Source organism: Cetorhinus maximus, chromosome 13 (genome assembly GCF_964194155.1).
Source record: "Cetorhinus maximus chromosome 13, sCetMax3.hap1.1, whole genome shotgun sequence".
NCBI lineage: Eukaryota > Metazoa > Chordata > Chondrichthyes > Lamniformes > Cetorhinidae > Cetorhinus > Cetorhinus maximus.
The window spans coordinates 7,037,514-7,053,276 of NC_135891.1; the positions used below are offsets into that span (position 1 = coordinate 7,037,514).

The 15,763-nt window shown below is 43.9% G+C and overlaps 1 protein-coding gene across 1 annotated transcript in view; it reads right to left on the minus strand.

Moving 5' to 3' along the window:
- Positions 1-1,642: 1,642 nt before the first annotated feature.
- gdf5 (growth differentiation factor 5) overlaps positions 1,643-15,763 on the minus strand; it is a 41,510-nt gene continuing 27,389 nt past the window's right edge. The window contains exon 2 of the mRNA XM_078554883.1: positions 1,643-6,750. Coding sequence (XP_078411009.1) covers positions 5,879-6,750 — 872 coding nt within the window. The 3' untranslated portion in view covers positions 1,643-5,878. The remainder of the gene's footprint in view (positions 6,751-15,763) is intronic.

The following is a 15,763-nucleotide window of genomic DNA, read 5'->3' on the forward strand; positions in this document are numbered from 1 at the left end:
CTCTGACCAATGAACCCTAAGCGGGGGTTGGAGCTTCCTGACGAGAGTCCTGATCGAGCTCGTAGCACCTGAAAAGCTCCCTGTAGTAAAGTTTATCTGTTTCTTGTTGAAACCTGTCCGCTCCTCCAAGTCATTACACTGCCCCATTTCTTACAATGGAAATCGCACTTCACAAAGTATTTCATTGGCTGCGAAATGCTTTGGGGCATTCTGAGATTGTGAAAGGTGCTACATAAATTCAAGTCTTTTTTTTCTTTTAAACAGAGCTGAATGGGCATGTTTTGTAAGAGGTTTTTGAAGGACATTGGAGAGAAGACCAAATCGAATGTTGGGACCAAAAGATCAGCCTTTGGTGGCAAATCAGGGAGCAGGGAGCTATTAAGAAAAGCAAGCTGGGAGCACTGTGTCTTATATCTAGAGAAGATCACTCAGATATAGTTCTGTGCAACTGTGGAAAGAGGGGCTTTGAACTAAATCTACTTGGGGATAGTGGAGATTGATGACAGGTGATAGTTGTGTAGAGCTGAGGTGGAGGGGGAGGGAAGATGAGAGAGAAAAGTGTGTGTGGGCCTTTCTTTGGTACCAGTGGTTCACAACCCACCTCCATCCTCCAAGGCTTATTACGTGTGACACTTGCATATTGTTAACTTAACACCAGATGACCCTCTGAAGGCAGCAACTACACTACAAGCTCTCTCCTGTGTAGCTTTCCTTATTCTCTGATGGAAGATTCTAGAGGGTCTGGAAATAAAAGCAGCTACTTATTACCATACCAATATGAATGTTTATTTGGACCTCTTCTTCTCTGGACTACTTTTACCCACTTTCCTAATTCACTTGTTTCTTTCTGGCAATAAAATAATGTAAATAAAGTGAAAAAAAATTAGACCTCCCAAAAAGCCCGTGAGTTTCTCTTCCTTATGCCCCAGCCCCACCCTGCTATCCCGTGACCTGCACATTTATGTTTTTGACTCAGGATGATGTCTCGAGTTTGACCTCTCGAAACTGAAAATCCCAAACTTGGAATTTGCCCAATGCTGACAGGGCTAGTTAGGAATGATCCACGTGGAGTTACAGTGAAAACAATACCAGCAACTTGCATTTATATGGCACCTTTAAGGTAGTTGACTCCAAACTGCATAGGGGGATATTAGGGCAGGTGACCAAAGGGATAAGTTTTAAAGGGCGAATTAAAAGAGGAGAGAGAGGTGGAGAGAATTAGGGGGAATTCCAGCGCTCAGGGTTGAGGCAGCTGAAGGCACGGCCACCAATGGCGGTGTGATTAAAACATCAGCTTCTCTTTTCTCCTTCCAAAGCTGAGAGAATGTGCTTTGTGCATCGAATTCCACTAGGGGCCATAAATGTCAAAAAGTCACTCATAAATCCAGTAGGGAATTCAGGAGAGACGTCTTTACCCAGAGGTTAATGTGTGGAACCTGCTCCCACATGAAGCAGTCGAGATAAATAGTATTGATGCATTTAAGCAGAAGCTAGTGAAGTATGTGACGGAGAAAGGAATAGAACGATATGTTGATAGGGTGAGATGATGAGGGGTAGGAGGAGGCTCGTGTGGAGCATAAACGTTGATATAGACCAGTTGATGGCCTGTTCCTGTGCTGTTAATTTGATGTAATTCTATTCATTTCCAATATTTTCTATTTTTATTTCAGAATTTCAGCATTGAAGGTTCTTTTTACCTCAAGCACATCTCATTTGTTCATATTCTTCTATGTTACATGCGTTTGGAAAAATTGCAACAATGGCTAATTTACAGTAACATTTATAAACTGATAGCAAGTTCCTCTTCATACACATTAAAGAGTTCACATATCTGATTTCATTCCAACATGCAGTGATTATATCCACAGCTGTTGCTGAACGTTATAGTGAATTTCCCCTCCCTCCCCAAGAAAATTCTGTACAGTATTAGATTCACCTTTACAGGGCAGACTGGCATATTGAGCCTTCTGACGGGTACATATCCATTGATGTCAATGCGATGAATGCCACTGCTAAGTGTAAAGCGTACCATTGTGCACACGTATGACACAGGGTTGAGTAGTGATGCCTTCCCCTGGCCTGCTTCCACCCTCACCCTCCCTCCCCATGCTAATAGCTTGGCGCCAGCAGAGAGTTGGAAGAGTACCAAGGCTGTAGCAACAGATAATGGGAACAGACTGTCCTTTTGGCTGGCATGGGACAGGGAATGATGGCCGAGCCCTTCATGATGGGACAACCAAATGATTTCCAATCAACCTACTGGGTTGGGAGCCACCCAGGTTTTCCTTCGTTATCTCTGCATTTCTTTTGCCTGCTTCAGCCTTCCTGACCTTTCGGCAGACTGAAACATCTGGACAAGGGGCTGAAGGTTTGGGATCAAATTTATCACAAGTGGGATCTTGCTGCACGTTAGCATCAGTTACCAATGTCGCGCCACAGATGCTGATGTCCAACATGACAGTAGGAGTGGAATATGGAAATGAAGGAATGGGAAAACATATTCAGCTTTTCAAGCCTGTTTCATCATTCAATTGCTTATCCTTATCTCAATTCCATTTACCCACCTTTATTCCGTATCCCTTGGTACTCTAACCTAACAAAAAATCTACTGATAACGGTTGTGAAATTCTTAATTCAGCCCCGGTATCTACAGCTTTTTGAGGGAGAGAGTTTAAGATTTCTGTGTGAAGGTACTCCCTGATCTTACTCCTAGCGTAGCACTAAAGTCAACATTCTGCTCTCCTGTTCTGGACTCTCCCACCAGAAGAAATAAATTCTTTGTATCTGCCCTATCAAATTCCATTAATCATTTTAAGTAGCTCAATTGGATCATCCGCCAGCCTTCTAAATACAAGAGCATATCAACAAAGATGATACGCGCCCTCTTAATTTGACCCTTTAAGCCCCGGTATCACTCTGGTGAATCTCTGCTGCACCAAGGCTGAGGTGTACAAAACTGAACACAGTACTCCAACTGGGGTCTGACCAAGTCTCTGTACAACTGAAGTATCACTTCCTCACTTTTCTATTCTAATCCCCTTGGGAAAAAGTCACCGTTCCATCGGAGTTGTTAAATTATTTTTGTACTTCTGTGCTGGCTTTTAGTGAGTTGTGCACACTGATGCCCAACCCCCTTTGCTCACCCACAGTTCCTAGTTCCTCACCATTAAGGAAGTGTTCCTCAGACCCTCACAGTTCTGCCTCATGCTTCTCACACTAATCCGTGCTTGGATTGAGCCTAATTATAACACTGGGGAAGGGGAAAAGAGGGACATACTTCACATTCTGACAGTTGACACATTGCTAATGTTTAAAATTTCTAAACACCTTCCTTAACCCTGTGAGAACTAGGAACATCTTAACAACAAATGCAAAAATAGAAGCAAATTATAGCATTATCTCTTGTTACCCAGAATATTATGGCCATACATTAGTGTGTGCCTTTGTACAGTCCTCTAGCTTTACATAGTTCTTCATTACTGACATCCAGGGAAGTAATTTTGCAGATGTTTTATGAAGAAATATTGGTTTTAAAAGCCAATGAAGTCTTTCATTACTGAGATTTAACCCTTACCCTCATAAAAGGAGTGATTAAAGTTTGCAAATTTACAATTACTAGAAGGGAGAGAGTTCAATTTTAGAGTCCAGTTTGTGCAGCTAATCTGTTCCCAGTTAAAGGGACAGCATATTGTAAAATGTTTGCAGAGGGCTTGAAGCAGCGAATCGATTGGATAATTGCATTAATCACCATGACAGCGAGTGTAGTGGAAATTTCCAAAGTAGTTGAGCCGAACCAAATCTTTCTTATTAAGGCTGTAACACCCCCTTTCGGATTGCCCACTGGATGATGTCAATAGGTGCAGGATTACAATGTGAGACATGGCTCTGAAATTGAAGGGGACAGATACATAGCTATGACCAAGGGCAAAGCTGTCTCCAACAGGAAATGTACTGGGATGTATTTCTATTTGTTTTGAGTGGGGAGTTTAGGCACAGGTGGGCAGAGCCAAGGCTTAGGAACCTCCAATTCTCTACAAGCAGACTGTTAGATTGCCTCCATGGAGGCCAGTCTCTAGTTGGTTATCCGATGACTGACAAGTGTGATTTGAACCCATTAAGATACCAGGAGCCCATTATGAGTGGCAAAGTGAGCAATTGAAATAGCAATAAGATGTGCGAGTGCACTGCTGTGATTCTGTTGGCCAAGGTGTGGACGCATCCCACTGAATGGTATTTCCCAGTGCTCCTCATTTCCACATCCCTAAAATTTTAAAGGTTTTTTTAGCTTTTAAGAGACGTTGGCCATGATTTTATGGCCCCACAGCGGCGTGTCTCCCCACCCCCGGCGGATGCAGCGAGCCATTTAAATCTCCATTCAGCTCTGCAGGACCGTAATAACCCAGCGGGTGGGAGGGGCCATAAAATCCTGGCCATTATATATTTTCTCCCTGTTTATTTTTTTGAATCACAATGTACACAGGGCATTGCCGAACCCAGAACTGGCCTATTATCAGGCCTCTGGTTTTGTCACTTATGGGCTCAGATAGTTAATGAATGGTTTTTGAGTGAGTTAAATGATATAGCATTCTGCAGGGTTGGAGAGGTGGATGTGTGATCTGCCTGCTTCTGCCTCAGAGTGTTTACCCCTTCCCCTTTTTAATCATAGGAGAACATTTTTTTTTTTGCTTCTAACAGGAATAAGATTAGAAATCCATTTATTTGGAGTTCAAACCTCTGGACCATGTTGGTTTAAATAAGACTGCTTGTTTCCAGACAAAAAGTTTGAAAGCTGTGTGATTTATAATTTCACTTTAACAGGGGAGCAGCTGTTTAATGCATTGTTATTGACAAGAAGTGTTGGCGGCAGTTCTGATAGAGCCAGATATTGAGCAGGGCTCGATTGCTACCTGCTCAACTTGCTCCCTCACAAAACAGGAGGTTAGAATATCAGGCAACACAGATTGGAGAGTGCAAGTAGTATGTGAATGGTTTAGGGGTTAATTTTCCCAAACATATCGCTGCTTGCAACAAGCCTTGCACCCATTCAGAGTGTGGATTTGTGGAACTGACCCCTTAGGGTTACTGCTGACTGCCCTGGTAACCTGCAGATGGTTTTCTGCAACATCACATGCCCTCTCACCCCCTGATGGGTCATGAGAGATTGGTGCCATCAGGTTGGCCATCAATATAGCAGAAGATGTTAGCATTGGTCTCAATTTTTCTCTAAGTATTTGTTCAGTGGTACAGAGGACACCGTGATGACATTCTGGATAATGCCTGTTTGCCTTGATCAGGGGATGATATTTAATGGGATTGCTTTGAAATTAACAAACCAGCAGCTGCAACATCAGCCACTAAGTGTAGAACAAGGATTACAGTTTGCCCCCAAGTTAGTAAAGAGAATCTTTCTGGAGCCAAGTCTCAGCTTAATCTCCCTCCCTGAACCCCCCCGCAACCCACGCCCTTCCTCCCAGGATTACTCGACCCCCAGCACCGTCCCTGTCTCAGTTAAGCGGGCAGTGATGGGTGAGCGGATTGTGGTGGTCGTGTGAACTACCAGTAGCATGGACTGTTTACATCATCAGTTGGATTCTTGGCACCAAATCACTGCAGTGAAAGGACATGCCATCCAGAGGAAAACGCTTTGGAACCAATTTGGTTGCTTGAGTTAATTTGGAGCCAATGCTGATGCTTGCTTGGCTTCAGCCACAATTTAGTTTCTGCACCATTGAATATTCGTGTTTAGTTATTACCAAAGTTCTGTGGTGTTTTGACAGCAATTGGCACCACCAGAAAACCAACTGTACCTTCAATACTCAATATGGCACAAGTCCCATATTTGTACCTATTACTGATTGCCCAATAATTCAGTCCAATGCTACCTGCACCCACAGGACTCTACTACCATATCCTCATACTGTTTGTAGACCACATTATTAGCAGAGTCTATATACAAAATACTAATGGGGCTTAGTTTTGTGGGTACACAGCAACTAGGTGGAGTCGATTCTGGGTCCATGGAGTTCATCAATGTCTGGATAATGGCATGGTTTGTGGGTTCTAAGTGAGACCGAAGGGGAAAGTCACAAACCCCCTCACAGTGATAAGCTTCATAGTCCAATGGAGCAATGATCCAGTCATCCCAGCCCATCTCCTTGAAGTTCACATGGAGAGGTCTTCTAGTGCACCTTGGCTTGGCCTTCTTGCCTTTTGCCTGGCGGGATGAGTGAGGGGCTCTTCTCTTCCTCCTCTGGTTGAACAGGAATTCATAAACAGTCTTGTCATCCTGTCCAGATCTGGCTTTGACCTCATTGAAGAACAGGTCCCGTTTTTTGGTCCTACCAGACACCAGCAGAAGAGCTTTCTCTTTGGTTTGGCGACCTGCTCTACTAAAACCCAAGCTTCTTAAATCCACTGTCCTTCCTCTGTCCGAGGCCTCCAGTTCCAAGCAAAGCTGAGTCAACTGCTGCTCCTTTCTGGACATTTTGAAGAGCTTCCAAATGTTGAAGACTTCCCATTTGGGCGCATCCAAAATGTCAACGGAGCGAGAGTCGAGTATGATTGGTTTCTGTTTATCTGCGGGGCACTTGGATATTCTGAGATTGTACACGCTCCCTGGAACTCGGGCCCTCCTCAGGTCTATGGGCCGTGCCCGCAGGATCCGCAGCTCTGCTCCTAATAACCCTTCCTTCTCCATAGCACTGATGTTGAAAATATACTTCTGTTTCCTCACATAAGTGTGATGATCATCTGAGAAAAGAGAAAATGAATCAGACACTAAAAAGGAATTAATAACCAAGTTAATGAAAAGTATCATGAAGATTAACGGATACAAAAAATATATAGTGCAGAGGTTATATTACTGGGCTACTAATCTAGAGATATTAATGGTGAGCTCAAATTCCACCAAGACATTTGGAGAAGTTGAATCCTTCAGTTCAAAAGCATCTGAAAATAAAAAAACTATTAACCTTCATAGAGTACAAGAGCAGGGAGGTTATGCTGACCTTATATAAGACACTGGTTAGACCTCAGCTGGAGTATTGTGTACAGTTCTGGGTGCCACACTATAGGAAGGATGTGAACGTGTTGGAGAGAGTGCAGAAGGGGCTTACGAGAATGATTCCAGGGATGAGAAACTTCAGTTATGAAGATAGATTGGAGACGTTGGGACTGTTCTCCTTAGAGAGGGGAAGGCTAAGAGGAGATTTGATAGAGCTGTTCAAAATCATGAGGGGACTAGATAGGGTAGATAGGGAGAAACTGTTCCCGCTTGTAAAAGGACCGAGAATGAGATGAGCTTTAAAGTGATTTGCAAAAGGAGCAAATGTGATGTGAGAAAAAACTTTTTCACTCAGCGAGTGGTTCAAGTCTGGAATGCACGGCCTGGAAGTGTGGTGGAGGCAGGTTCAATCGAGGAATTCAAGAGGGTATTGGATGATTGTTTGACTAGAAACAATGTGCAAGAGTTACAGGGAAAAGGCAGGGCAATGGCACTAGGTCATAAAGCTCATTTGGAGAGCTGGTGCAGACATGATGGGCTGAATGGCCTCCTTCTGCACTGTAACAATTCTGTGATTCTGCGATTCAAAAGGCAATTGGTTTTGTGAAACGGGCAGAGTAGTGGGGCTAACTGGATAGCTTTGTCAAAGAGCTGGCGTCGACTCGAGGGGCTGAGAAGCATCCTTGTGTGCTGTATGATTCAATGATCCATCACAACACAACCACTTGTGAAGCCAAAGGAAGGTACTTTAACTGTGCTCGTACCAAAATCCATTACGTAAAGGAGAGCGGATATATATCCATTGATGGTGTCAGTCTTGGCTCTGAGGGAGGGCTGTCACTCCATAAGTTTGGGGGTTCAAGCCATACTCCTGAAACTTGATAATGTAATCTACACTAGCACTTCAGTGCAGTACCTGATAGAGTGCTGCAGTGTCAGAGGCACTGTCTTTTGGATGGCACTATTTGGAGAGCAGGGAGATCTCTTTGGCCCCCTAGCCGATGGTTTGACCATTGTCTCACTGCTGTTTGTGGGACTTTGGTGCGTGAAAATTGGTTGCCGCGTCTTCCTAAATTACAACAGAGGCTACATTTCGAAAGTACTTAGTAGACTGGAAAGTGCTTTGGGACGTGCTGAGCATGTGCCAGCTGCCATGTGAGTCCTTCCTTTTTGAACCTTTTAACACGTAAGAAATAAACATCTAAAAGGGAAAAAAAAATGACATACATAATACACATGAAAGCTTTTCTGGGCCTGTTCCTATCTTTGACCACCAACACTGGCAGTGCCTTATCAATCAACTCATGAATAAAATATGCAGGAGAGCAAGAAAGCAAAGAGAAACAGCAATGAGGAGAAACAGAGAAGGAGGAAAGAGGCAGTGAAAAGTCTTGAATAATGATTCAAGCCACATACCCATAAATGTTAGAACACTGAATCTATGTATAGCCCTCCAAATCAATATCTGCAAACTTACCCAGAGTTGCATATAAATTAAAACACGAGGGCATGGGGAATGTGGGTGGTTTACAGGAATTGCATCGCGTGTGAATACAAGAACACAATAATTAGGGGCAAGAGGAGGCCATTCGGCCCTTCAAACCTGCTCCGCCTTTCAACACGATCGTGGCTGATCTGACTGTGGCCTCAACTCCACTTTCCTGCCTGTCCCCCATAACCCTTGATTCCCTTATCAATCAAAAATCTGTCTAACCCGACCTTGAACATATTCAATGACTCAGCCTCCACTGCTGCCTGAGAAAGAGAATTCCACAGACTAACGACCATCTGAGAGAAAAGAAATTCTCCTTACCTTAGTCTTACATGGAGACCCCTGATATTTAAACTGTGTCCCCTGGTTCTAATCTCCTGGAAAGGGGAAACACCCTCTCAGCATCCACCTTGTCAAGTCCAGGGTTACTTACATGTTTCAATCAGATCATCTCACATTCTTCTAAATTCTAATGGGTATTGCTGAAGAAAAAGGCAATTTTGTCGAAGCTTTTTGTCTTGCACTCACCAGGACATTTCGCAAGAATGCAAATGCAAGTATGAGAAGAATCTGCTGATTGGTTGGCAAGTGGACTCTAATTAGTAGAGGAGAATGCACCAGTTGATGGTGACTGACAGTTAATTGCCAAGCATTGTTTGAAATTTAAACCAGGCAGCTTGACTCTGATTGGTCAAGGCATTGCAGTATTGAGCAGTTAATACTTAGTGTAGGCTTTATGTTAAGCTTGGACTTAGAGTCATAGAGTTATACAGCACAGAAACAGGCCCTTCAGCCCATCGTGTCCATGCCGGCCATCAAGCACCTATCTATTCTAGTCCCATTTTCCAACACTTGGCCTGTAGCCCTGTATACTATGGCATTCAAGTGCTCATCTAAATGCTTCTTAACTGTTGTGGGGGTTAGTGTGTTCCCTCAGGCAGTGTGTTCCAGATTCCAACCACCCTCTGGGTGAAAAAAATTTTCCTCAAATCCACACTAAACCTCCAGCCCTTTACCTTAAATCTATGCCCCCTTGTTTTCCCCTTTCTCCGCTAAGGGGAAAAGTTTCTTCCTATCTACCCTATCTATGCCCCTCAGAATTTTGTATCCCTCTATCAGGTCTCCTCTCAGCCTTCTCTGCTCTAAGGAAAACAACCCTAGCCTATTCAGTCTCTCTTCATAGCTGAAACACTCCAGCCCAGGAAACATCATGGTGAATCTCCTCTGCACCCTCTCCACTGCAATCACATCCTTCCCATAGTGTGGCGGCCAGAACTGCACACAGTACTCCAGCTGTGGCCTAACTAGCGTTTTATACAGATTGATTAGGTTACTTAATTGCATTAATTGGCTAGCCCTTAACTAGTTGCTTTCTGGATGTGGACATTGCTAACAAGGCTGACATTTATTGTCTATCCCTAATTACCCTGAGAAGTGATAGCGGTGGGGCTTTCTCTTAAAGCAAAGAAACAAAAGACTTGCACTTATTTAGTACTTATCACAACCACCAGACATTGCAAAGCGCCTTACAGCCAATGAAGTACTTTTTGAAGTGTTGTAATGTAGAACATGTAACAATGTAGTTCTTATAGCAATGGTGGCAGAATGATAAGAATTAAGTACGTGATGTGGGCAATTATTGAATGGAACACCATAAATAATGGATTTATGGTCGGGTGGAGAGGACAGTGCTATTGATGTTGTGTATATGGATTTCAAAAGACATTTGTTAAAGGACCACATATTAAGCTTGTTAGCAAAACTTGAAGCCTGTGGGATGAAAGCAGCAGTAGTAGCGTGGATACAAAATTGGCTAAGGGATGGAAAGCAGAGATTTGTGGTGAATGGCTACTTTTCAAACCAGAGGAAGGTATACAGGGGAGTTCCTCAAGATTCAGTCCCAACACCAATGCTGTCTATAAATTAATTATTTAGACTTGGGGATAAGAATTTCAAAATGATACAGAATTGGGAAACATAGTAAAGAGTGAGGAAGATAGTAATAGACATCAAGAGGACATCTACAGACTGGTGGAAATAAAAATAGTAAATATTGGAAATAATCAGCAGCTCAGGCAGAATGTGTGGAGAGAGAAACAGGGTTAATATTTCATGAGAACTGGGAACTGTGCAAAGATAGAAATGTTTTATTTATTCATTCATGGGATGTGGGCATCGTTGGCTAGGCCAGCATTTACTGCCCTTGAGAAGGTGGTGGTGAGCTGCCTTCTTGAACCGCTGCAGTCCCTGTGGTGTAGGTACACCCACATTGCTCTTAGGGAGGGAGTTCCAGGATTTTGACCCAGTGACAGTGAAGGAATGATGATATATTTCCAAGTCAGGATGGTGAGTGGCTTGGAGGGGAACTTCCAGTTGGTGGTGTTCCCATGTGTCTCCTGCCCTTGTCCTTCTAGATGGTAGCAGTCATGGATTTGGAAGGTGCTGTGTAAGGAGACTTGGTGGGTTCAGCAGTGCATTTTGTAGATGGACACATTGCTGCTACTATGTGTCGGTGGTGGAGGGTGTAATAGGTTTTAAGCAGGTGAAGGGAGGAGGGTTGGAATAAAAACAAAAGGGGCAATTTGTGGTAGGGTGGGGGGCAGGAGAGGTTCAGTAACATGAGAGTTGGTGGTGCAGGGCCAATGGGACTAGTAATGAGGCAAGTAAAGAAAGAAAAAAGTGTGTGTAGAGAAGGTGTGAATGGCAGAATGATGACCTATTGCCATCCTAAAGCAAAAACAAGAGCAAAACATGAGTAAAAGCAAAACCTGCAAAGCAAAGGAAACAAGATAGAAGCAGAGGTAACTGACTGAAATTGTTGAACTCAATGCTGAGTCCAGAGGTGCCTAATTGAAAAAAGAGATACCATCTCTCCTGTTTAACTTGAGCTTCATTGGAATACAGCAGGAGACCGAAGACAGAGAGGTCAGCATGAGAGCAAAGTAGACAATTAAAATAAAAAACTACTGCAGGTGCTGGAAATCCAAAACAAAAACAGAATTACCTGGAAAAACTCAGCAGGTCTGGCAGCATCGGCGGAGAAGAAAAGAGTTGACGTTTCGAGTCCTCATGACCCTTCAACAGAACTGAATAAAGTTAGGAGAGGGGTGAAATATAAGCTGGTTTAAAGTGGGGTGGGGTGGGGGGAGAGAAGTTGGGGGGGGTGGCGGGTGGGTTGTAGGGATAAGCAAGCAGTGATAGGAGCAGATAATCAAAAGATGTCACAGACAAAGGAACAAAGATGTGTAAAAGGTGGTGATATTATCTAAACGAATGTGCTAATTAAGAATGGATGGCAGGACACTCAAGGTACAGCTCTAGTGGGGTGGGGTGGAAAGACTGACAGGGTATTACAGTTATAGATTTAAAAATAATGGAAATAGGTGGGAAAAGAAAAATCTATATAAATTATTGGAAAAAACAAAAGGGAGGGGGAAGAAATGGGAAGGGAATGGGGATGGGGGAGGGAGTTCAAGATCTAAAGTTGTTGAATTCAATATTCAATCCGGAAGGCTGTAAAGTGCCTAGTCGGAAGATGAAGTACTGTTCCTCCATCTTTTGATTATCTGCTCCTATCACTGCTTGCTTGTCCCTACAACCCCCCCACCCCCCAACTTCTCTCCCCCCAACCCTCACCCCCCCCGCCCCAACTTAAACCAGCTTATATTTCACCCCTCTCCTAACTTTACTCAGTTCTGCTGAAGGGTCATGAGGACTCGAAACGTCAACTCTTTTCTTCTCCGCCGATGCTGCCAGACCTGCTGAGTTTTTCCAGGTAATTCTGTTTTTGTTTTTAGACAATTAAAATGACGGGCGACCAGAAGCTCAGTGTCAATGCTTATATACTGAATGGAGGTGTTCCTCAAAGTGGTCACCCATCCTGCATTTGGTCTCCCCAATATACAGCGGCCAATAGAGTCTACTAAACTGAAAGTACAAGTAAATCGCTGTTTCACCACAGGTTAGTGGAACGGGCAGACACACAGCAGATGAGATTCAGCACAGAAAAGTGTCAGGTGATATATTTTGATAGGAAGAATGAAGAAAGACAATACGTGCTAAATGATACAATTTTAAAGGGAGTGGAAGAAGAGAGGGGTGTTTGTGACAACATTTTTGAAGGTGGCAGGGCTGGGTAACCAGGCAGTTAGATCCTAGGCTTTATAAGTAGAGGCACATTGTATGCAAGCCAGGAGATTGTGCTAAACAAAAATAAAACGTTAGTATGGCCCCAGCTGGAGTATTGTGCCCAATTCTGGCCACTACATTTTAGGAAGAATGTGAAGGCTTTGGAGAGGCAGCAGAAAAGATTTACTAGAATGGTTCCAGAGATGAGGAATATTTTTTAACATTCATTCACGGGATGTGGGCTTCGCTGGCTAGGCCAGCATTTATTGCTCAACCCTAGCTGCCCTTGAGAAGGTGGGGGTGAGCTGCCTTCTTGAACTGTTGCAGTCCATGTGGTATAGGTACACCCACAGTGCTGTTAGGGAGGGAATTCCAGGATTTTGACCCCACGACAGTGAAGGAACGGTGATATATTTTCAAGCCAGGATGGTGAGTGGCTTGGAGGGAACTTGCAGGTGGTGGTGTTCCCATCCATCTGCTGCCCTTGTCCTTGAAGGTATTAGGGGTCCCAGGTTTGGAAGGTGCTGTTGAAGGAACCTTGGTGAATTGCTGCAGAGCATCTTGTAGATGGTACACACTGCTGCTACTGTGCATTGGTGGTGGAGGGAGTGAACGCTTGTGGATGGGGTTCCAATCAAGTGGGCTGCTTTGTCCTGGATGGTGTTGAGCTCCTTGAGTGTTGTGGGAGTTGCATTCATCCAGGCAAGTGGAGAGTATTCCATCACACTCCTGCCTTGTGCCTTGTGGACAGGCTTTGGGGAGTCAGGAGGTGAGTTACTCTCTGCAGAATTCCCAGCCTCTGACCTGCTCTGGTAGCCACAGTATTTTTATGGCTGGTCCAGTTCAGTTTCTGGTCAATGGTAACCCCCCAGGATGTTGATAGTAGGGGATTCAGCAATGGTAATGCCATTGAATGTCAAGAGGCAATGGTTAGATTCTCTTTTCTTGTAGATGGTCATTGCCTGGCACTTGTGTGGCGTGAATGTTACTTGTCATTTATCAGCCCAAGCCTGGATATTGTCCAGGTCTTGCTGCATTTGGAAATGGACTGCTTCAGTATCTGAGGAGTCATGAATGGTGCTGAACATTGTGCAGTCATCCGTGAATATCGCCACTTCTGACCTTATGATGGAGGGAAGGTCATTGATTAAGCAGCTGAAGTTGGTTGGGCCGAGGACACTACCCTGAGGAACTCCTGCAGTGATGTCCTGGAACTGAGATGACTAACCTTCAACAACCACAACCTTTGTGCTAGGTATGATTCCAACCAGTGGAGAGCTTTTCCCCTGTTTCCCATTGACTCCAGTTTTGCTAGGGCTCCTTGATGCCACACTCAGTCAAATGCTGCCTTGATGTTAAGGGCAGTCACTCTCACCTCATCTCTTAGTTCAAATCTTTTTGTACATGTTTGGACAAAGGCTATAATGAGGTCAGGAGCTGAGTGACCCTGGCAGAACCTAAACCTAGCATCAGTGAGCAGGTTATTGCTGTGTAATTGCCGCTTGGTAGCACTGTCGACAACACTTTCCATCACTTTGCTGATGATCCAGAGTAGACTGATGGGGCAGTAATTGGCCGGGTTGGATTTGTTCTGCTTTTTATGGAAAGGACATACCTGGGCAGTTTTCCACATTGTGGATAGATGCCAGTGTTGTAGCTGCACTGGAACAGCTTGGCTAGGGGCGCGGCAAGTTCTGGAGCACAAGTCTTCAGTACTATTGCCGGAAACTTGTCAGTCTCCATAGCCTTTGCAGTATCCAGTGCCTTCAGCAATTTCTTGATATCACATGGAGTGAATCGAATTGGCTAAATGCTGGAATGTCTGATGGTGGGGACCTTTGGAGGGGGCTGAGGTGCATCATCCACTCGGCACTTCTGGTTGAAGATTGGCTCCAATGCTTCAGCCTTATCTTTTGCAATGATGTGCTGGGCTCCGCCATCATCGAGGATGAGGATATTTGTGAACACTCCTCCTCCCATTATTACAATACGGAGATAGAGTGGAGAAGCTGGGGTTGTTCTCCTTCGAGCAGGGAAGGCTAAGAGGAAATTTGATTTAAAATCATGAAGGATTTAGATAGAGTAATTGAAGAAAGGTTGTTTCCATTGGCTGAAGAGTTGATAAAAAGATTTAAGGTGATTGGCAAAAAAACCAGGGTTGACATGAGAAAAAATATTTTCGTGTGAGTCATTCAGATTGGGAATATGCTGCCTGATAGGGTGATGGATATAGATTCAATAATGGGTTTCAGAAGATAATTGAACCTGTCATGTTAACTGCCACACACTCAGGTCTAATATCAGGAAACTATCAAAAGACTTCTTCATGCACTGTGTACACTTGATGGCTCTAACTTATGAATTCTCAAATAGGTAATGCTTTTCTAAAGCAAAGCAATCAATATATATTGTGTAATAGCCTATATGTGCATTAATATCGTAATTTGTAATGCAGGTAATTACACTGGAATTGGAATGTGCTCATGGTCCATTCATTAGTGCACAGCACCAGCATTTCACACTGACTAACTTACCCAAAGGGGAAAGGAACCTTAAATGGTGAAGAAATACTTCTTATTTTAAGTACTGCATTTGCTTTCACACAATCTGGAACTCTCTCTCTTCCAAAAAGCTTCTGAGGCTGGGAGCCAGCTGAAAATTTCGAGATGGAGATTGATAGGCTTTTGTTAGGCAAGAGTATTAAAGGGTGAGGATCCAAGGCCACTGATACAGATTGGCCTCGATCTCATAGAATGGCGTACCAGGTTGGAGGGGACATTCAGTACAAGGGCCCACTCATGGGGTGATCCAAGTACTGGCTTTGGAGTTTTCTGGATCCTGTCCAGAAATAGGCCTGAGGGTCAAAAATTCCAGGAGCACCTATCAAATTAAAAAAAACACCACTTTCGTTTTCTGGTCTTTTATGGCCTCACTGCCTTGCTGCTTCTGCAACCTGAGAGGGCCCAGGTGCAAGACCCAGTGTCTACAGCTTCTCAGTAACCTTTCCAAGGGGTGGGTAAGCAGAAAATTTAAAGCCCTATTTGTCCTGCCTCACATACATGCTTGCATCTACTTGGAATATAACCACTCACAGAATTCCTAGGATATTCCTGGACAATGCAAAGGGATTAAAGACTCAG